Source organism: Vigna radiata, chromosome 8, assembly GCF_000741045.1.
Source record: "Vigna radiata var. radiata cultivar VC1973A chromosome 8, Vradiata_ver6, whole genome shotgun sequence".
Classification (NCBI taxonomy): domain Eukaryota; kingdom Viridiplantae; phylum Streptophyta; class Magnoliopsida; order Fabales; family Fabaceae; genus Vigna; species Vigna radiata.
Genome location: NC_028358.1, coordinates 31,479,712 through 31,506,881, shown reverse-complemented (window position 1 = coordinate 31,506,881; position 27,170 = coordinate 31,479,712). Strand labels below are relative to the sequence as shown.

Genomic DNA, 27,170 nt, shown 5'->3' with positions numbered 1-27,170 from the left:
ACACCCAAAGAAAAGAGAACAAAAAGAATTTGAAAAACCAAATGAAAGAGAAAAAACCAGAGAGTAAATCGAGAAAAGAAAAAAGTTAGGTTTATTTGTAGATATTAAAATTAAAATTAATCTATAAATTAGATTTTATTAAAGGATATAATAGGAATATAAATAATTATTAAAATTATAAATAAAAAAAGAAAGGATAAAAATGGGATGGGGAGGTGGAGGTCCAAGGAGGGGAGGTGCAGGCTTCAACGCCCTTTTTCTCCACTTAAAACGCGTAGCGTCATTAAGCTTCAGCCCAAAACGTTGCACTTCCAGCTTCATAATGGACCATTCTCAATTCAGCCCAGGTATCATCAGCCATTGACAGCTTTACCCACTTCAGCCCAATCTTATTTTGACCAGATTTTTTGACCCTTTGACCTGGGCTATCCTGAAAAAAGAAAGAGTTAAAAAAATTAAACAAAAGAAAGATTAAAAGCCTATAAAAGCAAAAAGAATTTTTTATTTATCTTTCTTAATATTTTTTCTGAAAGATAAAATTCCTAATTATTAAAAAAACTATTTTATTTAATTAAAAAGGAAAAATTAACACTATTTCTATTTACAGCCTATTTTTATCCTATTTATACTAAACTATACTATTTCTAATGAATTAAAAACTAAAATGTCTTAAAAACATATTATTATCACACAAAAATGGAGGAAATTTAGAAGTTATCACACCCCATACTTAGAGAACTGCTCTCCTGAATAGGAAAAACTAAAATGGAAACAAAGACTCAATTTACAAAATGAAAAGACTCAAAACAAAAACTCAAAAACAATAAGACTCATTCACAACTCAATCATTCCTGCCAGTTTCAATCATTTCCAGTCACTTTTTCAATCAGAACTGCACAATTATATTTCTAAACTTTAAATCTCAGTGACAGAAATCCAGCAAGTAATAAACAACCAAATTCAGCCAATTTCAGCAATGAACACAATCAGAAAAGTAGAAATCAGTTTCAGCCTCACAAGAACAAGTGTTTGCACTCATTTTCACTCATGTGTTTAGGGCTGTCCTGTTTCACTCAAGCATGACATGTCAACCTCAATTCTTAACTTTGAAAAGACTCTAAGTGACCATGCTAAGCTCTTTGGTTTCATCTAGATCAAAAGGACTTTATTGGCTTATAATGTAATGGTATGAAGGGTTAGAAAACACAAGGTTATATGGAAGTAGAAAGTGTGAAGAAAAGTAAGGAACCTAGAACTCAGTACACTTTTTGTTTAAGTCTAACTTAGGCCAATCCAATCTTTTCTTTCTTTCTCTGGTTTTCAATTCTGCCAGGTCCTATCTTTCAATTCTTTTGCATTTTTCTTTTTTTTTTTTCCAGACCTGCTCTTTTCTTTTTTTTTTTTTTTTTCAACACAACCAGATTGTTCATCTTATTTTTCTTTTCTTTCACTTCTGGCCTTTTCTATTGCTCCCCCTAATTCTCACAAGTCTTTACAGGTCGGGTATGTACTGGGGAAAAAAGGCTTGTAATGAATGGAGACAAAGAATAGTAGGCTACAGCTCAAAAGAAAGGTACAATAGATAAAACTGAAATGGTTAAGCTAAGTGGCTATGGATGAAGAAAAAGAACGCCTAAATCATGTCTAAAGTTTACGAGCAAGCTTTTCACAAAGAATCAATGCAAAATCAAAATCAAAAGTCAAACATACATGAAATCACACTAGAAAGAAAAAAAAAATCAGGCCCAAAATCTCTCCAGGTTAAGAAATGCTAAAAGTGACTTGCTACTCTCTTTTATGAAAAAATTGCTTCATTAGCTATACTTAGATGCAAAAATAATGCTAAGACTACTTCTATTTGAATTTAAAGCAGAAAACTATATGAACAATTCTAAACAAAAGATATGAAGCTAAGAAATGAAGTAAATCAGCAAAGAATTGAAAAAAAAAAAAAACATGTCAAACAGAACCTACAAGAACCTAAAAACATGCCTAACAGATTTACTAACTCTATATACAATCTGAACCAAACCTAAACAAAACAATATGCAACTTAGAAGAACCTAAACTAAACTAAAACAGACATACTAATGAAAACATCAAAAGAAGACCTAAGAAGATCCTAAACAATGACAATGAATGGAAGAGATCCTAGAAAATTACTAAAAACCAGAACAGGACTCAGAAATTAAAAACAGAACCTATAAGGGAAAAAAACTGAAACAAATGCCTATCTACAAAAACTAAAACAGATTTTAACAGCATAAAAAAAAACTGGGTATTTACATGCTAAAAACAATTATTTACAACCTGAAACACGAATGGCTATTTACACTATCTATGAACTAAATATTTACAAACTCAACTAGTCCTAAACTAAAAAGAAAATCAACTTAGAAAGAAAAAAAAATTTACTCCTATTTTCACTACAAAACTCATACTAACATATGCACATTAAAGTAAAAACAAGTATTTACATCTATACCTTCTCAACCCCACACTTAAGAGGCACATTGCCCTCAATGTGTGAGTAAGGTTTTTTTTAACAACACAGAACAACCACAGGAATGTACAAGATAGACAGAACAGATTTATACAAAACAAAGTTGAGAAAGAACACAAACTGACAAGAAATGTACAAAACATAAACTGAAAAATACAAAAACTAAAATTATAACGCTAAAAGAAAAGGAAAACTTGTTCAAATGGGTCACACATCAAAATCGATCTTTTTAATTTTTATATAGAACATCATATTTTCTATCATATTATTGTCTACACTGCCTATTACTATACTAGTTACTATAAAAGACCTATAACTACTATTTAAAAGAAAGGACAAGAAAGAGCTTATTGTTTTTGGTTTCTTGTGTTTGGCTCCTCTATGCAGATTTTCCAGGATTGCACTGAATTCATTCTTCTCAGCTCTCCATTGCAGCAACCCCAACTCTCCATTCAACTCTGGCTGATTCTGTACGTTCGAGGGTCCTTGAGTCTCATTGAGACCATCCCCTGCCTCCACCAAGACTTCCTTTGTCTCTGCATTTCCCTTGAAATTAGTGTCTGCAACAAGTGTATCAACTGCCAAACCAAAGTCCATGGGTGAATCATCAAATAGTGCAACTTTGTCAAGATTGAAATCAAAATCACCCAGCATATTATCAAACAGATCATCAGAAATCACTTCATTAAAATCAGAGCACTCATAAAAGCAGGTGCATTCAATTGATTCACAACAAAAATATCCTCTAGCAATTTAGAATGAATAGAATCAGCATGTATAACAGGCAATGCATGCAAGATATTGAAGGCAGAAGGAATTTCAAATAAACTAGTGGTAGGATTAAAGTCAAAGTCAATCTGTACTGGTTCATCAAAAACAATCTCACCAGTATACACAAACTCAGAGATTGCATCTCCACACGTTGAAAGACTATCATCAATTGAAACAGTGTCAAAATCAGTCCATAAATCTGAAACAACAATAGATATATCAATGTGTTCTATGTCAAATGCTGAATCAAGACTATGCAAATGCATAACAGGAATAAGATCCAAAACAGGTTCTATGGCTTCAACTTTAAACAGATCAAAAGCATTAAAATGATGTTGAACCTTATCAATATTAATTGGAATATTCAGTTCAGAGAAAACCTGTTTTCTTGATTCACAGTTGCATCATTAGGATCATTTCCCGCTAGCTTGCACAACAACTTTCTTACCTCAGTTGGGGTCTTGTCCAGCAGAGAGCCTCCAGCTGCTGCATCAACCAACACCTTGTCTTTGTAGATTAGGTCCTCATAAAAGTAGAATAGAAGTCTGGGCTCTGAAATCTGGTGGTTGGGGCAAGCTGTACAAATCACTTTGAACCTCTCCCAGTATTTAGCCAGACCCTCTTCTTGAGACTGGGCAATAGCAGTGATCTCCCTCCTGAGGTTAACTCCTTTAGCTACTGGAAAGTACTTGTTGAGGAACCTCTGCTGCATCTCCTGCCAGCTATCAAGATGGTACTGTTGATATATGAACCAGTCTCTTGCTGCACCTTGCAGAGACATTCAAAATGTCTTCACCATCACTGCTTCCTCTGGAACTCCAGCAGGCTTCATGGAGGAGCACACCCAGCTAAACTCTTTGATGTGCTTGTGTAGGTCTTAATGTGCTAACCCATGGAACTTGGGTGTTCTCTTAATCAGCTTGTATAGCCAGTCCTGAGAACCAATCATCTCTTCAATTCTGATGTCTGTTGCAAAACCTGTTTTCAACCTGGACTACACTTCAAGCAGAGATTATACCAACACGCAAAACCATAACATGCAAAGAAACCACTATTTACAAATATTTTTTTTTTTAAATTCAGAAGCTAATGCTATACACACAAAAAAGAAAATTAGAAAACTACAAGGCTAACTCTACAATCTGAAACTTAAGTCGCCAAAGTCCCCGACAACGGCGCCATTTGTTGAAAGAATTTTTATCGCCTAGGATATAATCCGTGAACTTGGTACTTGTTAAGTTTAGAAAATATAGAATTAAAACCTATTTATTTATTTACTAAAACTAAAACTAGGTGGGGAAAGTGAAATGTAAAATGAAACCTAATATAAAAAAAAAAAAAACTAATAATGCATACATCTACTAAATCTAAATGAATGCAAGATAATGAGATGAAAACAGAAACTATATAAAGAATAGAGATGCATTGATAAGGAAGAAATTTAATGAATGATGCATGAATGAGTAAATGAATAGAAAGGAAAGTAATGCATGACTTTTATCCTAAAATGATACACTAATGCAAGCAAAGAACCCAAACATAACAGAATCTAAAATCTACCGCTACCTATTCAAAAACAAGCAATAGAAAGAAACTTTAATTGGATACTCATCTGAATGAAAGAGAAAAACATAGAACCTATAATGAACCAAATTTGCCAAGGTGAATGATCAAAGTAACAGAAATTTGGAATTTTAAAAGCAACCAAAGAAAACAGAATTTATATCTAATCCTAATCACATATCAGAAAAGAAGTGGTCAAACACATATTTGTTATTGAATTTAAACTTGAAATCTTAAAGCAACCTATGTCTCAAGAAGACATCTTGAATAACAGTCATGTAGCATCTAATCAAGACAATATTGATGTGCATAGTCTTCTTTAAATTTCAAGTCAAATTCAACTACAAAAATTTACCAAAACTCTAACACAGAATCAAAACCTAACATCTAATATGTACAATCAATTGGTGAAAGCAAACTAACTAAACAGAGATGAATGAAACAGACTAAAAGAAATGAAACAGAATAAGAAGCAATAAAAGAAAACTAAAAACAAGAAACTGAATCATAAAAGTAATTTCAGGAATCGAAATCTAAAGAGCAGAAAATGTAAATGGAATTAATGAACAAGTAAAGCTGTAAACTGAATCAAATTTAAAATTCTCATTGCAAGAACATAAAATTGGAAATAAAAGGTACCAGTTTCTCAATCCCACTGTCACCCAATGGAAAGCTCCAAGAACCCCAGTGTAGCAAAGAGCGTATCTACGAAAGCTTTAAATTCTAAAACTAAAAGCAAGAATTAAAAATCTTAAGCTAAGTGCAAAGTCTGTCATCCAGTGCACTTACATTGTTCATTACAAGACTTCCTTTTATAGAGAAAGTCCATAACAGAAAAGAAAAGAGGGAAAGGGGAAAGAACTGAAAACAAACTTCGAATATTCTGGAGTATCCTTCAACTAACTATGCTTTGTTCTTCAACCGTCAATCCAGCTCAGCACAGCTCATCGGACCGGTCAACATCTTGGGTTTTTTCTTTGGGCCGCAGCGCTTCTGATCGTCTTCCAACTCGACCCATGGAGTGCTTCTATGCTTCGTCATGTTTGCTGGCTCGCGAATCCTAACGAGGGTTGAGAGAATTGGGAGAAAATCCCCAAATGAGTAAAACTCTGTGCGAATGAACGTGAGAAAGAATACCCCATCAGCTTTGCCTCTTTGCAGCAACATGAAACGCTGCATTTCATTAATCCGCACATGGGCTTCAAATCAGCAGCTTCACTTTCAAAGGCCCAGCCAGACCAGCCAACTTTAAGAAAATACGATGCCGGTCCTTTTTTTTAAGGTTATTTTACCGTTTGCCTTTATGAAAAAATCTTGTGGGCCCGATGGAATCAATTTTTTTTTTTTTTTTTACATTTTGACCAAAAAAAAGAAGAAGAGGTTACATGCTGCAAGTTAAACTGACAAGGTCTTACAATTTTATTTATTTATTAAAATCATATCAAAGATTAATATATTATTTAAAATAATCACCCCTCTTCCTCCGCTAATCTTTTTCTTCAAATCTGATCATGATCATGATAAATTAATGATATATATATATATATATATATATATATATATATATATATTGGTATTTATGAATGTATATATAGAGAGAGTCAAAGCAGAAGAAATACAGAGCTTCATAACCCTACTGTCTGCAATTTTTTCCTGTCGAATTGGTTTCAACTGCAGTTTGTGAGTTTCTTCTCCTTCTTCTCTTATTCTACTGTTCTGTTTTCTTTTTCTTCTTTTATTTATTTTTTTCTTCAAAGCTTGGTCTCTTTTGTTTCGGCTGCATGTGTTCTTTTTCTTGTAATATTTAAAATAAGAGAGAAAAGCAACAGTAAGGAACCTTTTTTAATTTATTAATTTTTTAATGTTTCTTCTCTGAACTCATATCCAAACACGATGTGGGTTAAGATGTGGGTTAAGAGTCTAAGGTTTTCTGTAATCAAATCAATTCTACATAATCATCAGAGCCTCTGAATTTCGAAAAATAGAAGTGAACTGAGAGATAATTGGTACTCCTGCTTTTTTATGTCCCTCTTTTATATTTTCATGTTTTCAAGTATTGCAGCAAAAAAATGATCTATTTGAGTCACCGACATGCTATTGTGGAATTAATTGTTTGCATGTGTGTAAATATAAGAAGAATGCTGGTTTCAATTTGGTTATGTATTCTAGTTTTGCTTAAGTGGAGGAGCCATTCATTTCAAAGCAAACTTTACAATAGATATATGAGATGCTCTGTTCAATTTATGATAAGGAGTTTACAGTGTTAAGATACATATCTAAGGCATTGCTGCTCTAATTGAAGTTTTTACGAGTGATGGGTTTGGAGGAGAAAGTAGCAAAGACATGCAACAAGGACAATGCTAGCCAAACTTGGACCTTGTGTACACATGCTTTTTATGATTTAACGCATGTCTCTCCCGTGGTATTTATGGTTTTGCTGAAAGAATATTATTATTACGGTATGATTTCTTTTCCTTCAAAGGCTAGAAATTGTTTGAAACGAGATAATATGATGATGAATGCTAAGTGTTTGTTAAAATGGTTCGTTTAAACCTTTTTAGTAGTTTGTTTTTCTTTAATTTAGCCTTGTGCCCACACAGACTGGATATCAATGCTATTGTCAAGGTTTTAAATTACTGTTGTGGTGGTTGCTGGTTTTTTGCAATTTGCGGTGTTGTGAAAAAAATTGTGGGCAAATGCAGCTGATATGGTCACAATTGCAAATTCGGAAACCCCAAAGCTGAATGCTAGGAAACACATTTTTTTTTAATAGACTGAAATTTATTAAAAACTTTTAAATTAGAAGAAAATTAATTAAATATGATGTGGAACCTGTCAAATATCATTGATTTTTCGTAAATTTCAACCAATAAAACAGAATGTGTTCAACCGACTGTGTTGTTAGCATTTCTCAACCCCAAAAGCCTTGACATTGTACCTTTATCTATTTTCATGGTCAGCATGTTTGCCACCAACACTAATTTTAACTTTAATAATAAATGCTAAATGACCATTGAAGTTTGTGTAGGACTCAGTAATGGTTTATCCTTCTTGCTATTCATTGTTGTTTCTTTTCAAATGCCATTGCATAGGTACATGTAAGGCAACTGCAAAATTCAGAGCCCTCCAAAATCAAATACATCTTGTTCTCCATAATGATCCCAAACCTGGACCAGCAACTTTTATTGTTCATTGCATGTATGTGTCTCCATTATTTGAAGATCATAGTCAAGGATTTACTCATATGATAGTATCTGCTCTTCGCCGATTCCTAAAAAGATCAACCACTACAGAAAACTCATTGGAGGTGAAAGACTTGGTAGCACATCTAATTGTAGATGTTATGAGGGGCCAGATCTATCACGATGAAAAGATAGTCATGAAGCTAGTCGAGATTTTTGATATAAAACTAACTAATATTGAGAAAGCAATGTGCCAACTTAAGGAAAAACATGATTCAAGTTGTGGCTTAGCAAAAGAATTGGTAGAAGAGTATATTGTTACTTTGGTAAAATCCCAGTTGTACATGACAGCTGTAACTTTAATAGAGCAATTCTCTATCTACCGTTATGGCCAGTCTTTTCTCCTTGATATGATACAGAGTAATCAATTCAAAGCAGCAGAGAAGTGGGCAACATATATGGGGAAACCAATGTTATCCATACTTGTAAATGAGTTCACTGAGAGGAACATGCTAAAGAATGCATATGAGATTATAAAGAAAAATAATCTAAAGCAGGATTTTCCAGACATATACAAAAGGTCTAAGGAAAGGTAAATGATTTGTACTGGTTTACATGGGGATGATTTAGTGTTGTTTTGATTTGTACATAGCATCTTGAATCCAATTTTGCAACCCCTTAAGGTTTTTAAATTTTTATTTAACAAAATAACTTGTTAATTTGCAGCTCTCTAAAAAACTTAGCAGAAAAAGGATGTTGGGATGTTGCTGAGGCAAAAATAAACAATGATATGCACCTTATGGAATATTTGGTTAGTTTTTAATTGCTCTTTGACACCGACTGCCATTCTATATGTACATACTTAGATAGATATATACTTCTAGAAACTGTGTAATAGCTAATGCTTAATTTTTAAACTATGTCCTTTATAGTCTAATATTGATTAGTTTTGTCATTGTATTTATGCACTTGTGGTCTTGAATTTCTATTCATTTGTTGTTTTGATTGTGTTGCTTACAGAAGACATTTAGACAATTTGTTTCTTTTTCTGCTTTAGTTGTATGGTGTTTTCTGCAGTCCTTGTTGGACGACCTTTAGGTGTAATTTTTACCGTTAAGCTTTGTATCTTCTTATTTGGATTTATTCCTCATGAAAACTTGAACAAACATTTTTTTTATTGTGTAATGGGCCATTTAGGCCATGTGAGTTCTCAGTTTTGCAAAAATACGATGAAGGATCATGTATATTTCCTAAATTATATATTTGATGACCTATTTTGTTTAAATATATTTTGCAAAGGTAAGATTATTTCTCAGTAGATCCGTGACTTTCTAAACCACTGCTAGCCTGTTGATATTTGAACTATGGAACCCACTAGTTAAGACAAGGAACTTTCAGGTGGTGCACTCATTTTTTTGTTACAAACTGATGGGTGGTTAAAGTAACATGACTAAGAGTCACCTCCCAGAATACGTGGTTGGTTTTTTTTCTACAGCTCTTTAACCTGTATATCAGATACATAATGCACAGGCACCCAAGCATAATTTTAGCTTGATTATTAGGTATCATCTGACACTTTGCTAGTAGAATTGGTTAGGGTGGATATACTAATTACAGGAAGGCTGTGAAGTTGTCAAATTCAAAATAGGGAGGTCTCGTGAGCCCATCATGTCCAATTTTGGCTGGGATTGTACAATCTGAAGTGTCTAGGATATCTTATTGATGCATCAGTTTCTCAATCGGAAATTGTGATGGTTTCATTTTTAAAATGGATACAGAACACAGGCATAGAAACAAAACAGTAATACGCTGGTTCTGCATTGTATTGAAAAGATGTTATAAGTACTATAATTCTTTTATTTAACTTTTTGGAAAAAATAGTACTCGTTGAGTGTTAGTTTTTGTTGGAAGTTTTAGCCTTATAGCCCCAGCATAATTTTCAAATATGTATAGTAGTATAATATTTTAAGTTTACTTTTTAAAGGTTTATTTGGCAATGGAAGCTGGTTACACAGAGAAAGTTGATGAACTATGTCATCGGTACTCCCTGGAGAGGTTTTTGGATACCGGAGGTAAGCCAAATTGATATGCGCAATGAAAATTAGTAAATGATGAAAATATTGCATTCTAAATAATACAAAAATTCCATAACCATTAAGAGAGTTGGTTGCTTATTCTTCTTCTGCATCAAATAGTTCGGTTTTTAATATATTCAGTCATTTTTAAAAAAAAATAATCTTGTATCCCTGAAATCAGTTTTTTGTAGTCTTTGTTATCAATATTCTTACGTTGATGTTAATACCATTTTACTTCATTAACTATATTGTTATGTAAAGTGTCTATATATTCTCAAATGATGAACAGAAAACTGTTTTATGTGCTCCAGTACCAGAAACAAGTAATCTGCAAGGGCGATATTTATGTCTTGACGAGTTATTGGTTGAAAACATCATTTGGGTTGATGAAGCGGAAATTTTGTTTGATGCAACAAGGCATATTGAAGGGTTTAACGTTGTAGGTCTTGATTGTGAATGGAAACCCAATTATGTGAAAGGTAGCAAACCAAACAAGGTAAGCGATCTTCCTGCTTTGAATGCTTTTACATCTTTCTTTCTCTGTTTATTTAAATTCTTTGAAAATCAATATATCTGGGTTTTAGTCTTCAGAGCTGTGACATTTCCTAATCAGAAACCGAACGCTTCATTCTCCCCTTTCCTTTTCTTTTTGAATTTCCATGTTTCAGGTTTCTATCTTGCAAATTGCTTCTGAAAAGATGGTTTTTATCTTTGATCTAATAAAGTTACACAAAGAAGTACCTGACATTTTAGATGATTGCCTATCTCGCATTCTGCTGTCACCTAGAATTCTAAAACTTGGTATGAAAATTCTAAACATTAGTCTTTGAATTATTAGCAAATAGTTTTGGTGGACAAGATTGATTCTTAACTTTAAATTATTACTTTAACCTGAGTGAGAGTGCTGCCGTTGTTGGGCTTTGATAAGCATTATATTATTTCAATTGTAAAGGAACATTCTCAAGACATTGGTTTCGTTTTGTAAATCTCAACTAGTAACCATTCATGTCCAACGGCTTGTATTTTTCAGGCTATAATTTCCAATGCGATGTAAGGCAACTTTCTCACTCATATGAAGAATTGAGGTGTTTCAAGAACTATGAAATGTTACTGGATATCCAGAATATTTTTAAAGGACTCCGGGGTGGTTTGGCTGGGCTTACGGAGGTAGTGTGTGTATGAATTTCTCTTTTCGTGTCTCCTTAAAGTAGTTTTAATATTTGTAGAGGGATAGTTATCAAAACCCTTGGTTTTTTCCTGTTAGCTTATTTTGACGAAACTTAGTGTTGTTAATGGTAAATCAGAAAATATTGGGAGCTAGTTTAAACAAGACAAGACGAAACAGCAATTGGGAGCAACGACCATTAACTCCAAATCAAGTAATTGCTTCCCTTTATTCATTGTTATCCATTACTGATATCTATATTCTTAAAACTTATCTGAAGATGCATTTGTGACATTGGCTTCGAATGTTTATGTATAATTCCTAGTATGCAATTCACCTACATGTACTGAACAAAATTTTATTGTTTTCCATGCTGGATTGAATGATTCAAATTACACTGTATATATGATTTATGATTTCTAAAGAAATTTAGAAGTGTAAGATAAGAATGAACGACTGCTATACATTTGAAGCCAGTCATTCAGTTAACGCTATTCTACATGTGCAGTTGGAATATGCTGCTCTGGATGCTGTTGTTCTTGTTCACATATTCCGCCATCTTCCTGGTCATGGACATGATAAACCCGAGTGGAAGTCTTTCATAGTATGTTATTATACCTCTTTTCTGCCTATTTTCCTTTATTGCAAACTTTATTTTTTTTCTGTTCACGCCTTTTCTTTGTCTTTAATAGTTTCACAATTTTGATTTACTCAGCTAAACCTTTAGAACCACGCATAAGAACAAAACCGCACGCATGATTATCGATTTATACTGTTTGTTAACTGTCAAATAGGTATCCCGCAATGAAAACGGCAAGAAATCCAAGAAACATACACCGAAAGTTGTAGACACGGAAAACGATACCAGCAAGCATTCGTCCTGAACTAAGATCCATTTTGTATATATGGAAAACTTTATGTGGAAAAATAACAAACTTTCATTAGGATCATTAATTTCATTGAATATTATCTTTTTCTTTTGGTAAATATATCATCAGTATATAAACTTCATTTCTACCCAAGAAGAAATAGACATGTATAAGTACAAATATTTTATTAATCTGATAACCTTTACACTTCTAGATCTACATCTATTTAAAGAATAGGAAAACCAAATAATATATATAATTACAACTGATAATTGATAATGGAGTTACAATATAATCAAAACTGAAAACAAACTAATATAATCAAAATTGAAAAATTCATATAAGATATATAAGATATTTAATTATTATCTTATAGTGTCACACAAGCTAGAGCATGGATGTCTTTCATGTTTAGCTTGGATAAGTTGTCACGAAACTTCCGAGGATGCAAAGGTTTGGTCAACATCTCAGCCACTTGATTAGAAGAAGAAATAGGAAGTAAATGAATAAGGTCTTCTTAAAGTTTAATTCGAATAAAATGATAATCGATTTTAACATGCTTTTTTCTTTCATGAAATGTGGGATTCTTAGTTATGGAAATAGCATATTCGTTATCACAATAGAAAACAAAAGATTATAAAAATGTCAGTATGCAAATCTTGACATAAATATTGCAACCACTGAAGTTTACAGACAAGCGAAGCTAGTACTATATATTTTGGTTTAGAAGAAGATCTAGACATTGTAAACTGTTTTTTAGACTAGCAAAATTAAAGAGTTTCCCCAGGAACACACAATAACCAATAATAGATTTTCTTGAATCAACACAAGTTCTCCAATCAAAATCAGAAAAAACTTTGATAACAATTTGATTATCATTGGAAAAGAATAAACCAAGGCCTGGACATCCTTTCAAATATCTTAATACACAAAGAGTTGCTGTCATATGAGGTTCTCACGGATTTGAAACAAACTGAGTGAGTTTATGAACTGCGAAACTAATGTTTGGCCTAGTGTGAGTGAGGTATAACAAAACGTCCAATCAATCTTCTATATTCACCAAGATCCGAAAGCAACAAACCTTCACCATCAGACAGAGAACAAGATGGTCTCATGGGAGAAGTAGTAGGTTTACAAGCCAGTAAACTACTATCAAAAAGGAGATCAAAACAATACTTTCGTTGATTGAGAACAATACTACAAGATGAACAACTTATTTCAAACCCCAAGAAATATAGAACAATACCAAACGAGAGTTATATCTATCAATCTTAGTTTGAGAAGCAGCAGGTTTATGATCCTTTGCATCATGTTTCTGTTGAAGGATATAAATATTTTTTAACTATTGTAGATTATTTTTCTCGATTTACTTGGGTTTGCTTAATGAAAACCAAAGCTGAGACATTTCATCACTACAATGGAAAATTAGTTTAATAGTCATTTAAAAATATTAAGAAGTGACAATGAAGCCGAATTCCTTATGACTAATTTCTTTAATAAAGGGATTGTTCGTCCACATAGTCGTATGGAAACAACACAACAAAATAGTAATGTTGAACACAGACATCAATATATTTTGATTGTTACTCGTGCACTAGTTTTTCAATTTCAATTGCCTATTTGTTTTTTTATCATATGTTATCAAGCACTTTGTTCATTTAACAAATAAAACTCCTACTCCACATTTACATAATAAATCACCATATCAAATTATTTATAATGTCATACCAGATTTGTCTTATATAAAAGTTTTTTGTTCCATGGCATTTTCTACTACTAGAGGTGTTCAACGGACAAAACTTAGTTCTAGAGTTAGAAAATGTGATTTTCTTTATAAAGATGGTGTAAAAGGTTTCACCTTTTTTTAAATGAGAAGAATATTTTTGTGTTACGAAATGCTATATTTGCCAGGCTCAATTACGGGTATTTAAGGTGATGCCCAAAATAGGCTGGATGAAACTTATATTTTTAGTTTCTTATAAGAAAACTTATATGATGTAGCTGAGAGGCTAAATTCAGAGTGGTATTCCACTCTTATTGCAGCTAGGGATGACTTCCTCCATTCATCTCATTCCTTCTTTATCATAAACAAAATTCATATATATGAAACGCAAATCCCAGCATTTCAAGTCTCTTGAATTTCAGTGTCCTCTCTTTCTCTCTATCTAATGCTTCACATATAAAAGGGGAGATTGAGAGGGATAGCAATAGAATTTTGAGAGCAGATAAGAGATGGCAGTGATGAAGGAGCCGCCAATGAGGACAGATATCCAGCCACAGGCGAAGATAGTGAAAATCACAGATGAAAACCAAATTAGGATAGCAAGGAGCAGGGAGAGAGCATCTCCTGGTGTGTTATCCGATGCAAGGAGAGAAAGAAAACGTAGTCCACCTCCCTTGAAACCGGACTGGAATGATCATGAAGCTAAGAGAAGACGCAGAGTGGCAAAATACAAGCGTTACGAAACCAAAGGCAAGGTCAAGTCCTCTCTCAAGGAGGGATTTCGCACCTTTAAGATCGCATGCATAAAAGTCGTTTCCACTTTGGTTTAATAATGCATTCGACTTCATCTTGCGTCACCTAGCTCTATAATACTGTATAGTTGTTCTATGTAAAGGTGTCATTTAGGTCCATCATGTATGGGTTCAATCTCACCCTTCCTAAAAATAGACTCTTTTTTTTTTGCCCCTATATGAAAGTTCTAGTTCCAAAACCCCTATATGGAAGGAGTAGGGACAGAATTTTAGTGGGCTAGTTACTAATACTAATTTACCTCAATTTTTTTCCTTTTTTTTTTCATAACTTTTTCAATTGAAATACTAACTTACTCAATTGAAAAGTTATATATATATATATATATATATATATATATATATATATATATATATATATATTGTAATATATTTATTTTAATATATATTCTCAGTTATTATATTTAACGTTATTAATGTATTGTTTATGTAGACTTGTAAAATTATATATTTTATTAAATAGTTTAATATGCTGAAATTTTATTATATTTAAATCAATATTTTTATATTATATTTACTATTATATTATTAAATAAAATATATAATATATAGTTTAATAAAATTATTGACTATAATTTATTTATATAACTATTGATTATAGTTTAATACAACCATTAACCTTCTGGTACTCTCATCACATGTCTCAGCCCTTCTTACTTGAGAATGGATGGTCATTAGAATGCAGGATAATCTCAAAAACTGAGCTCCCTACATTCATATCAAGACTATATAAGACACCACCATGGAACCTCTCCACAAGCTCATGGAATTACGTTTATCTACCATGCACATGATCAACAACATACTTAGCATCATTATATATCCCACATAATCATAGACATATACTTCACATAAATACAGTAAGCAATCACATGAAACCATTACATATCCATCCAAAAGATCATGAAACAATGTAAGAAAAGATCACAAGACGACATAAAATAACCTAACCCAAGACCTATAGAGTAGCGCTCAACGCTAGTGCCATTGGAATGTGATGCTCAAGCACCCAAAAAGGGGTGCTCAGGCACCATATCGAATGACAACAAACTATGCTTTATGGATTTGACGCACCTGAGACTTGTTCGAATGATTAAATTTGTTCTTTAAACATTAGAGTTGATGTGAAAACACGTTTATAGATAAATCTAAGTACTCCTTTAATCATTTTTTACATCTCCAAAAGTACCCCAAACTCAAATTTACACCTTTTAATACTAAATTTTACAAATTAGAGGTTTGAACAAGTCATAATGGACTCAATAACATACCTTAATACCTCATTTTCATCATAGTCTCTATACTTTAGATTTTTACTAGTTATAAGCTTTAAAAATGAACCAAAATGTGATAGAAAACAACATATGAACTAATTAACAGTTTCACCTCGAATTTTACCTAACTCAACATCTAAACAAATCCTGAATGACTTAAGAACTGACCTTAAACTTCTTATTTTTCCATTTAACCATTATCTTAAAAATTTTATTGTTAAAACCCCTAAATACACTTAAACGACAATTCAAACAAAACAAAAATGACTATCATTCCTTCCTAAAACTCATATTAGCTGACTCACATCCTAAACAAGTCACAAAAGACAAAATTAATTGTATTAAACCACAAATTCTCATCTTAGACCAATATTTTAGAAAATCACCTTTAAAACCTCCATTCTAGACCAAATTTGACCTATAATTCTATTCATACCTTTCCTTTTAATCATTTTAACCAAAAATTAACACTAATACCATCATGCCAATTGCATTCACAGGTTTATTCCAAGTTTATATAGTAATCACACAAAGAATCAACCATCGTTCATTCATATTCCTCAATCAAACACAATTAACACCAAAACAAACATTTTACACATAAGCAATTCTATATTCAACAACATACATGCTCGCAGTGACAATTTCATACTTTATAATTCAATTTAAATACAAACACTAGCTTCCCTTACCTTAGAGAGATCGCTATCAAGCTCTACATAGTACTCTACCCTTGCTTCGAGCTCATTGAACTCTAGAAATGCCTACAAGTCACCAAATGATCAAAGTGAGTCCTTAGGACTACGGATTAACAAAAAACCAAGAATAACCCACAAATGATACATGTGAAGGAGTTCTTAAGCATGATCATAGAAAAGAAGAAAAGGAAAAAAATAGAGTAGAAACTTAGTTATTCTAAAAAAAAAACTAATAGAATAGAAATGTAGACCTCGTTGGTGTGATTGTTTAGACACTTCTGATTGTTAAAGATAACTCAAGAGTTAGATAAGGTAAAGGGAAGGTAAAGAACTTTGAGAAAAAGAGTTTTTAGAGAAAAAAACGAGTGTCTTAAATGATGAGACATGTTTAATAAATTCTATTTATATTATCAAATTATTTTAACTTTATAATATTTGATCTTATTATTTTAAAACACTTATCAACTTTAATACTTTATTCTCTATGTTCTCACATGTGTTTTTTTCTTTTTAGATGATTAATTTAACTCAATAAACAATTTAAATTAAATAAATAGTGATTAAAAGATAAAATAATTATTTTAATTTAAAAATATAAATTTAAATTAACAACTATCTAAGGGATAAAAAAAAGTATATTTATTTTAATTTAAAATAATGATTAAAATTGAAAAAAAAATGTAAACGGAAAGAAAAATATATAGAATAATTTTACTAATTTTTTTAATCTTATCATAACACTGTTCAGCTATAAATTCAATTTTTAATTAAAGTTATTACAAAGATATACAAGTATATTTGGTTTTTCATTAAATATTCATTTTACACATCACTATTAAAAAAAGAGGAATTTATGAACTTTTATATTTTAAAATAAATGAAAAGGTAACTATTATACCTTTAAAAGATGTAAATAATTTGAAAATTATAAATATAAGAAAAATAATATTAATAATTAAAAAAGTAAAGTGAGATATAGAAAATACAAAGCAAAACAGCGCCTTTTGTCTAAGCAAGAGGCAAAGCGCGTGCTTCCACCCAACCTTCTCTTAAACCTGGGAGCATAGCAGAAGCGTCGAGAGCTAAACTGAATTGAAAGACGAAAAAAGCGCGGGAACCGAAATGGGAAGCTGTAGCAGGAAGAAAAACCAAGATCTGGAGTTAGAGAAAGCTCGCTTAATCAGTTTAGCACTCGAATTCGGTTTTGACGAATCCTCCGCCAACAAATGCCTCCACCGTCTCATCGATCTCTACGGTAAATACGCCACCTAAACTTCAATTCGCTTTCATTTCAAATTCTCTGCAATGCAATTCAGTGCAACGTAACGCTGTTAACTGAACTTGCTTCCTTTTTTTTTTTATGTTCAGGAGAAGACGGTCGCGATTTCGTCACCGTCGAGCACTGCGGCGACGATTTTATCGCGACTCTAGCGGAGTCTATGCAGGCTACTGAAGATTGGGATGACCTTCAGGAAATGGAATCACAAGCGTGCGGAACCTTGACGCACGTGCTTGACAAAACCGTTGCTCCGGATGCCGATGCGGATAACGAGGACGCTTCGAGAAACTACATTAATGTTGTTGACGACTCGCCTCAACCGCAGAAACGCAAATGCCGCGCTAATGTAGTGGAGTTGGATTTGAGTGACGATGAGGATATTCACTGTAGTGTTCCGAGGGGAAAATCTGTGGTAACAAAATAATTTTATTTTGTCTTTAGTTTTTTTTTTTTGCCCGAGTATTTTCAAATTGCAGAATGTCTAAAATTTCTTCGATTATTTTCTTAATCCTACTGGTGATACCAATTTTATTTACTAATTATTTTATTAATTGTAAGAGCCTTTCAAAATAAAAGAAAAAAAAATAATACACAATTGTGAGCTTTGACGCACAGTTCGACAGAAAGCTGAATATGTGCGATTTGGATATGGACAGGCACAACAGTGGATTAAACAAATATAGTGGACACGGAATGAAGACCGACGCCTAATAAATTAAAAAAAAAAAAAATCTGGAAGAGGGATAACAAGTGAGCTTTTCTAAAACTGTATCACAGTGATGTGTAGCTATTCAAAATATTTACGAACAAGATTAAAGCTATTCCATGGTTTTATAAGTGAGGAAAATGCACTGACATGGACAGAAACTTATGATTGATCTGCATATGTACTCTAATGCTTAAATGTTTTTCTTCTTTAAAAGGCAAAACCAAGCACAAAGATTGTTAAACAATCTGGGATGAAATGGAATTAGGTGAACAGGAAATGATGCAACTCAAACCCAATATAGCACTAATGAAAAATTGCTAGGAGAGTTTCTTTGATGGTTGTGACATTGAACTGTTCCCAGAATATGTAAATTTTTCACCTACTCTTCTTGCATAGTTGGTCTACTAAAAGTATAACATGGTTCTAAATTAGTTTGATCATTTGGATGGCAATAATATTTGGTAACAGTTCGTACTATTCTTAGTTCTATTATATTTTCTTTTTTGTTAGCTAGATTTTCTGGTATATAAGACTGATGCCATGTTGATATTATACCGAAATAATTAATATTTGTTGTAGGATTACAGAAGTGGCATCACTCAAGGCTCGGTTTCATCAACTTCCAGCAAAATGCAATCCTCCTTTGCATCAAGGGATAAAAGTGGTACTCTCACTTATGAAGAATTGCAAGCTCTAGATGATATTGAATTGGCCAATGTTGTTATCTTTGGTAATAGTACATTTCGACCATTGCAGCATCAAGCATGTAAAGTAGCTTTGGCAAAGCAAGATTCCTTTATTCTTATGCCTACTGGGGGTGGTAAATCTCTTTGCTATCAGGTCAGTTATTTCTTGTACCTCCATTTCTCTAAGTTCATTATTTGGCCATATTCTTTAAATCACTTAATATGGATGATGGTTAATATTCTGAAGAACTATTTGCTCAAAAGGGCTAAAGATCGAGAATGTTTCAAATAATTGTGTATCTTGACTGTCCCTCTTTTATTCATTATTAAAAGGGGTTTTCCAAACTATAATTTCTACCCAGAGACAAGGTAAATACTATTATCTGTCACCGTACAGTTTATGTGCTTCTGACATTTTTTCTGTATTTTGTACTTACAGCTTCCAGCAACTCTTCAACCAGGTGTCACCGTAGTTGTATCTCCATTACTCTCACTCATTCAGGATCAGATAATAACACTAAACCTCAAGTTTGGAATACCTGCTACTTTCTTAAATTCTCAACAAACTGCTTCCCAGGCCACAGCCGTGCTCCAAGAGCTAAGGTGAAGTTCACTTCTTTGTCTATTCTTATCTCTCTCTGATTATTTACCCATGAGAATAGTATATTATACACTATTGTAGTATACTTCCTTTCTAAAAAATCTTGCATGTTACTGCTTATTTAAAATTTTCTTACATTGGTCTTCTTGTATCCAGAAAAGACAAACCATCGTGCAAACTTTTATATGTAACACCCGAGAGAATTGCTGGCAACCAATCGTTTCAGGAGATTCTGAAATGCATGCATCGGAAGGTAAAGTTTTCTTGATTTAAGTACATTTTTTTTAAACTCTTGTGGCAGAGCAGTAGATTTTGACGTTTATTTCGTTGGTTTTCCCTCTTGAATCCCAGGGACAACTAGCAGGTTTTGTTGTTGATGAGGCACACTGTGTTAGGTACGCCTTGTTCTTTTTTGTGTACAATCCTAATAATTGTTTTTCATCAATAACTAATATTTTAGTTTCTATCTTAAAACCATCAAATGAACTTGTCCAGTAGATATATAGTTGACCCCAATAAATGAGGTAGATGATATGTGATTTTCCAACACCCTCCTTTCACATGTTAGCCAATTGTATAGAACTTTAGATGGACTTTAGACTTTAATACCATGTAAGATTTTATCTCAAAAACATTTGGTTTTATAATATAGAATCTATCACAATTGTATGGAACTTTAAGACATAACATTACCATTGATCACACGTGCTTGAAGCAGTACTGCGCTATATGAGCTCACATATGACATAATGGTCGCACAATATGAACAAGCCCCAAAATTTAACTATTAATGAAGTATCATTATTCAGGAAATGTCTTTTTAAGTTAAGCTATCTTGGAGCCAATTAAGAAGACAAATCGAATGAAAAATGAACACATTGATTCTGGTAGGCAATGACATACTTCGAAACAGTGAGATCACAAAATGTGTTGGTGAAAATGATTTGGAGAGAGTGAATTGAAGAACTCAACTTTTAAAATCTTTTAATCAACCTTTTTGAAAAATTCTGAAAATTATTCTCTCCTTTTTAATGTTAAGATCGTTCAATCTATTTGTGTGGGGGTTAGTCCGAGATACGCTCTAATGCAAATTTCTAATGTGTAATGACTATCTTTGTACAATGACTTGCTCACATGGAGTAGAATGATTGAAATGATGCAATCTGTATGTTCACCATGCAGCCAATATCGCAACAACAATGTGAATTTTATTCAATAATATCAAGATCCAGTGGTAATTCACAATTCAATCAATAAAAAAGTCAAGACAATGACCCACACAATCAAATCTCAATTAAATGCAAGAATTGTAAAAGATAGGGTTTACAAGAGAGATAACTCAAGAGGTTCGATACATCCTCTACAACTGAGAGGTGCATTCTGTCCCCAATTCAGAAATTTTGATTTTCCACTATTTGTCACCTTTTGTACAATCAATGATCAAGAGATGACTAGATGAACTTTATTCCTCCCCAATTCTTAAACCTCCAAAGGATGTATCACGCTTGGGATGCTTGAGAATCAAGCCTAAGCTAAAAAATCCATATAACGTGGTAAAAAATGCAATAGCACAAACTCTAGTACTTCAAGAGCATTCCATTCTCCAAAAATCACGGAGACCCTTTGAGTTCCAGTTTGGCAGAGTTGGCACTGCGGGTCTTGAGTAACACAAATGGTCAGGTTGTATGGAATCTATAATGGTGGGAAGTTTATACCTGAAAGTAGTTGGGAAACGGTTATATATGTTTAAGCTAAGAAAACTATAAACATACTAAACAGTTTTTGCGATACCTTTTAAGGTTTTAATTATAACTCGTAGCTTTCAAGTAGAGATGAGCAAAATGGGTCAAACTCTAGCTTTGGTGTGCAAGCAGAACTTAAAACTGCTAGCGTAGCAAGTTATCCTACAACAAGGGATGGACTTGTTAAAGCTATGTATATTTTTACTGTTATAAGAGATATCAAATTATCCACTATTCAGTCATTACTATCAAATTGAACATCATGCTTTTCAGCCAATGGGGACATGATTTCCGGCCTGATTATCGGGGATTGGGATCTCTAAAGCAAAAGTTTCCAGATGTACCCGTCATGGCATTGACTGCCACTGCAACCCATGCAGTTCGTGAGGTAATCAGAGTATCAAGTCACTGTGATGAGCATTTCTATTGAGTTTTTTCGCCCCTTTTTCACCTTTAAATAATTTTTATTTTTCAGGACATATTAAATGCTCTAAGAATTCCCCATGCACTCGTTCTTGAAAGAAGCTTTGACAGACCAAATTTGAAGTATGAAGTGATTGGTAAGACAAAGGAACCACTAAAGCAACTCGGACAGCTACTAATTGATCGCTTCAGGAATCAGTGTGGAATTGTTTACTGCCTTTCAAAAAGTGAATGTGTTGAGGTCTCTAAATTTTTAAATGAGAAATGCAAGATCAAAACAGTGTATTACCATGCTGGCTTGGCTGCCCGGCAGAGAATAGCTGTTCAAAAGAAATGGCATGACGGGGAGGTCCATATTGTGTGTGCAACCATTGCTTTTGGAATGGGGATAGACAAACCTGATGTTGTAAGTTGAGCTACATTTTAAAATTATGATTATGGTGTGATAATTCAAATTCTATGATCAACTTTGTTTAGGAATACTACACCTTTAAAAAATATAGTACGCCCTTCCCTGTAGATAATTCCGTGTCTTATAGGCGATATATAAATGAAATGACCTATCAATGATTTGCTACTTATCACCAGTCGGATGACTAAGAAATGACTGGGTCTAATCTTTTTGAAAATCCACAGCATTACCAAAAACTCCGTACTTTTGAAGTTTTTTCAAGGCCTTTTTTATTGATTGAGTTAACTAATAAAAGTGATACTCCTACAATTATTCAGATTCCTAGTGATCATCAGATACTTTTATCCATACTGTCCAAGTGCAATTTGAAAGTATACACCCAAAATCTATTAGATCCATTTACGAACCTGCCTTATATAAACTTAAATGTAACATATTTACGTTAGTGTAGCATTTGAATGCTTGGCTAGGGCAAATATATCCACTTGAAAATATAGGGATTAGTTCTAACTGAAAGACTACCTTACTGGTATCTTAAATTTACAGATTTTGTTACTCAAATTTTCATTTGTCATGCTTTCAGCGCTTCGTCGTCCACAATACAATGTCAAAATCTATTGAAAGCTATTATCAAGAATCTGGAAGGGCCGGAAGAGATAATCTTCCTTCAGTTTGCATTGTTCTTTACCAAAAGAAGGATTTTAGTAGAGTTGTATGCATGATAAGAAATGGTCAGGGATATAAAAAGGAAAGTTTTAAGACAGCAATGGTTCAAGCCAAAAAGATGCAAGAGTACTGTGAAATAGAGGTAATAAAGCTCCTTTGCATGTCAACTTTTTTTTTTTTTTTTACTTTTCTCTTTCACATCTCTTGTCTGTTTTTGAAAATGTGGTTTAAAATAGTAAAATATGAGTTTTGGATATAAATTTTTCATATAAAAATCATCCATATATTGCTCACCGTGTTTTTAAGGGTATAGCAAACTGGCCTGTAGTGCAGAAAGGCGTTTATTCATAAGACTTTTATGTATTGTGTTTGTTTGGATGGTTAGGTTGAATGCCGGAGACAAACTTTACTCAAACACTTCGGAGAATTTTTTGATAGAAAATCTTGCAAGTATGGATCTAGCCCCTGTGATAACTGTATCAAGACTGTATTATGAATTGCTGCACCATCAATGTCAAGTCTGGTACGCTCTAACAAACTTCTGTGGACTATCTGGAGCGGTACCTATAGCATTTTTGTCCTTCAGAAAATTTTTCTTTGAGCTTACCTGTGGAAAAGTCGAAATATCTTTCTTGGTCATTATTTTTCAGATCTATAGAAGAAAGATGTCGACCCAAGATGTACCACACTTTTGAAGGAAAAAAATTGATTAATTAGATTTGCACATAAAATTATAATTATGCTAAACTGGAAATGGCGTTCTGTAGAACCTATTTCGGTCATAATATTATTGGTCTAGAGGTATTATTGGTTCCTTTAAGTAAAAGAACTGGATACAGTTTTACCCAGTTGGTCCTCCTCTCCGTATTGATGCTTCAAATTAAATATTTTCTCAGTTAACATGGGATGCTTTTGGGAACCGTTATGCTAATGGACTGATGGAGTTATACTAACATTTTTATAATTCTGATATCTGATCTTCATTAATTAAACGCCGATAAATAATGATAATTCTCAACAATACTGTTTGTTCATATCAAATGCATTTAACTTCTGATCTCAAGAACCCACCTTACAATCTTCTGGGCCCAATTATGACGTTGATTGATAACTTGGAGACATCGAGTACATATTGAAGTCCCTTTCACTTTCTCGAGTAAGTCAATGCATTCAATTTTAACTGCACCAATGATATAGAAGTTCATTGAGCAAAATGGATTTTATCGTGATGCACCATAAAAATTTAAATTAAGTCCTCGTATAAATGACTCTGCGTAGTCATACAAAAAATGTCATAAATCATAACCACTGCATAACAAATTTATGTAATAGCATAAATAATGGGAGAAACCCTAATCCATCTTGTGATAGTTTGTAAATTGAGTTAGTATATAATTTAGGTGATCAGAAGTCAACTAGTGTTTTTGTTTGATCCTTGAAAATGTAAGTTTAGGCAATTGCTTTTAAGACGTGTTACTTGTTAAAGTAATACTTGTATAAGGCCGCGACATCTCGGAAAATAATGATACAAGTAACTACTTACAAAAACTTTAATAATAAATCAAATTTGGAGTTAAGATGATGTATCTCGAGAGGAGTGAAAGAGGCTTAACCTTGACCATATTTGGTAATTTATAGGTGATTGTGTTGTCAAAATCAGTATGTTACATTAAACATCCTAATATGATGCACATGAAATATGTCATCTGTGCGTTTGCTTGTACACCGAATAATATAATTAAGATAAAAGGCTGAGATGTGTTATGAACAATATGATTTGAGATTAATAAACAATAATTGTGTAAATGCTTATGATTTTTTAATTAAAATATTACAAGTTATTTGGATGATAGAACTGCATTTATAGAAGTTTCTTCCACTAGTCACGTGGAAAGATTAGCTCATGCATATTGACTGGGATTGGGCTGGTAACCGTACGCATAGGTTTTTTTTTTTTAGAAAGAAAAATTTTTTTACTATAAAATTTTATTGCACATGGTGAGAGAAATATGCGTATCCTTTGAGTTCAACTGCATAACCTACAGCTTTTTACTGATTGACTTGTGAGCCTTTTGCATTTAGTACGGGCTCCACCTGTATCTATTAAAAGCACTCAATCAAATATTTTGATATTTTCTTAACATGGTATGATGAAGAGTTTTAGTGAATGCTGGTTATGAAATATGAATCTGCGAATGTAGCGCAAAAATGACAAATCATAGTCTAAAAGTGAATTATAGGAATGTATATTAAATAAATGCACATGCAATGTATTCTTAATTAGTCCTGATATTGTACTCTTAGGTGTCTTTTTATAACAAGAAACAAATTTTAGAATGACGTCTTAACTACTTGCGTTTCTTTTTACCAATTTCACCCTCAAATAACCTCTCCTCTATTACTACATATAGATATAGAAAGCTCCTTATAAGCGTGAGATTACAAGAAGCGTGACATATTAGACAATAATCAGCCTTAAAATAAGATTTTGAATAATTCTGACATAATACAAAAATAAATTTTAAATATAATTCAGTAATACAAAACTAATTTATAAATTCATATAAATAAATATACTATAATTTGACTTTATTTTGTGTAATTTTTACGTTTACCTAATCAACTAATTGTCCTTACTATACTATTTTGTCTTCCCAATCCAAAGTGTCATAAGTTGTATGATAGGTGAAATGTAAATATGCTCGTAATACAATACTAAGGGCTTAGCAAACCAACAACAGAGTTCTTTTAAGAATTTATACACTCTATCTTGTGCAAACCTTTTAAAATACAAAAGAAGTCTCAGATAATATATCGAAATTTTATAACTAATAAGAGGAGAAAGTAACTTCTGTGTATGGAATTCTAGAAAATCCTAACAAGGTTACACGGTTCCATCAAGAGAATAAATTCTTATTTTTCCAATAGAGATTTCAGCATTGTGGGAAGCAAGTCACAATTTTAACAAACAAGATAAACTAAAGTAGTAAAAAAATGTGAAAGTGAAAAAGTGATCAGAATATTTTTTAATTATTTCTAGTGAAAAAAAAAGTATACGAAAAGGCTGAAAGAAAAATATGATATGAGAACAAAAAGTATATGAAAGTGATGAGTTTGTATTGTTCATGTATGCAAAACAATAAATAAGTTATAATATGCCATAATGTGTTAGTAAAGAGATGGATCTGAGAACGACAATCCATGTTATTACAAGGGAGATTGTAATAATGTTTGAACTATAGATATGCTAAGATGTTTTGAATGAAAAAATAATACATTTGCGTCAAAATGTTATCAAACAAATTGTATGAAAATATATATTTTTTCTTCTATTAAAGATTCAAGTGATGTTTATTTTATTTTACATAAGTATTGCTTGGAGTCTATATTTTTTTTATAATTAAAGTTTGATTTCTTTAAAATATGGAAAGTGAATTTCGTTGTTATTAGTATTTAAGATGACTAAATAATGATACAAATTTCAAGTGTTTGTTAAAAACTCTAGACCAAAGTGTTTGGAGAAAAAAACTTCCAAATTCTTCCACCAAAATAAAATGCTTTTATAGTTCATCTTTATGCACTTGTTTGGCAAAATTGATAAATGTAGTAATTTTTTATCTAATTAGTCATCCATATACTCAAATTGAGTTAGAATTCATCCATTCATTAATTACTTGTTAATTATAAATCTTATCCCACTTCATTTAGGAACGAGTTGGTTTTGCTTCATCAAAAGTAAGAAAAGAAAAATTATAAAATTAATTAAAATTGATAAATTTAGTTAAATCGTATGAATTATATTAATAAGTATATAAATGGCATGAATTTATTGGAGTGATTAAAAATTAATTATAACATATATATATATATATATATATATATATATATATATATATATAAAGAAAATATTGTTAGCACTCTAATTGAACCAAGTTGCATATTGTATTTCTTATTTATGAATTAATGTGGTATTAAGATGTAACTGTGGAATTAGTTTGTTTAAGGCGTGGATAAAAAATA

General features: G+C 32.3%; 3 protein-coding genes and 1 long non-coding RNA gene across 6 annotated transcripts; 2 read left to right on the top strand and 2 right to left on the bottom strand.

The window, feature by feature from the left end:
• Positions 1-148: 148 nt before the first annotated feature.
• Positions 149-6,109, bottom strand: LOC111242349. The gene is made up of 2 exons (XR_002669196.1): positions 5,477-6,109; positions 149-430 (listed from the first exon to the last, which is right to left on the bottom strand). It is a non-coding gene; the product is annotated as an uncharacterized LOC111242349 (long non-coding RNA).
• Positions 597-5,478, bottom strand: LOC106771520. The gene is made up of 3 exons (XM_022785144.1): positions 3,655-5,478; positions 3,390-3,433; positions 597-3,081 (listed from the first exon to the last, which is right to left on the bottom strand). The coding sequence occupies exons 1-3, from the start codon at positions 4,053-4,055 to the stop codon at positions 2,711-2,713; spliced, it is 816 nt and encodes a 271-aa protein (XP_022640865.1). The 5' UTR covers positions 4,056-5,478; the 3' UTR covers positions 597-2,710.
• A 316-nt stretch (positions 6,110-6,425) lies between the features above and the next one.
• LOC106771319 lies at positions 6,426-12,353 on the top strand. Of its 3 annotated transcripts, none has more exons than XM_014657276.2 (11): positions 6,437-6,517; positions 7,140-7,296; positions 7,930-8,611; positions 8,746-8,830; positions 10,004-10,091; positions 10,406-10,590; positions 10,763-10,895; positions 11,125-11,261; positions 11,399-11,473; positions 11,768-11,863; positions 12,054-12,353. In XM_014657276.2, the coding sequence occupies exons 2-11, from the start codon at positions 7,152-7,154 to the stop codon at positions 12,141-12,143; spliced, it is 1,716 nt and encodes a 571-aa protein (XP_014512762.1). In that variant the 5' UTR covers positions 6,437-6,517; positions 7,140-7,151; the 3' UTR covers positions 12,144-12,353. The 3 variants fall into 3 exon arrangements, with proteins under 3 accessions (XP_022640864.1, XP_014512762.1, XP_014512763.1); XM_014657277.2 differs by lacking the exon at positions 6,437-6,517 and adding an exon at positions 6,620-6,843; XM_022785143.1 differs by lacking the exon at positions 7,140-7,296 and having other exon boundaries at positions 6,426-6,517.
• A 5,279-nt stretch (positions 12,354-17,632) lies between these two features.
• On the top strand, positions 17,633-24,164 carry LOC106771081 (ATP-dependent DNA helicase Q-like 1). Its single transcript, XM_014656981.2, has 10 exons — positions 17,633-17,887; positions 18,001-18,323; positions 19,200-19,460; positions 19,746-19,909; positions 20,064-20,160; positions 20,259-20,302; positions 21,923-22,037; positions 22,125-22,478; positions 23,068-23,292; positions 23,536-24,164. The coding sequence occupies exons 1-10, from the start codon at positions 17,755-17,757 to the stop codon at positions 23,644-23,646; spliced, it is 1,827 nt and encodes a 608-aa protein (XP_014512467.1). The 5' UTR covers positions 17,633-17,754; the 3' UTR covers positions 23,647-24,164.
• The last annotated feature ends 3,006 nt before the right edge of the window (positions 24,165-27,170 follow it).

Excerpts from the sequence above, each read along its gene's own strand:
- LOC106771520 (XM_022785144.1), bottom strand. The coding sequence starts at position 4,055 with ATGTCTCTGCAAGGTGCAGCAAGAGACTGGTTCATATATCAACAGTAC. Across the intron at positions 3,434-3,654 it reads ACTGTGAATCAAGAAAACAG|TCTTTCAACGTGTGGAGATG; the intron begins GTTTTCTCTGAA and ends AATTGATGATAG. Across the intron at positions 3,082-3,389 it reads CTCTGAGTTTGTGTATACTG|TTGATACACTTGTTGCAGAC; the intron begins GTGAGATTGTTT and ends TTGGTTTGGCAG.
- LOC106771319 (XM_014657276.2), top strand. The coding sequence starts at position 7,152 with ATGGGTTTGGAGGAGAAAGTAGCAAAGACATGCAACAAGGACAATGCT. Across the intron at positions 10,092-10,405 it reads GAGGTTTTTGGATACCGGAG|TACCAGAAACAAGTAATCTG; the intron begins GTAAGCCAAATT and ends TATGTGCTCCAG. Across the intron at positions 11,474-11,767 it reads GACCATTAACTCCAAATCAA|TTGGAATATGCTGCTCTGGA; the intron begins GTAATTGCTTCC and ends CTACATGTGCAG.
- LOC106771081 (XM_014656981.2), top strand. The coding sequence starts at position 17,755 with ATGGGAAGCTGTAGCAGGAAGAAAAACCAAGATCTGGAGTTAGAGAAA. Across the intron at positions 18,324-19,199 it reads TTCCGAGGGGAAAATCTGTG|GATTACAGAAGTGGCATCAC; the intron begins GTAACAAAATAA and ends TATTTGTTGTAG. Across the intron at positions 19,461-19,745 it reads GTAAATCTCTTTGCTATCAG|CTTCCAGCAACTCTTCAACC; the intron begins GTCAGTTATTTC and ends TTGTACTTACAG.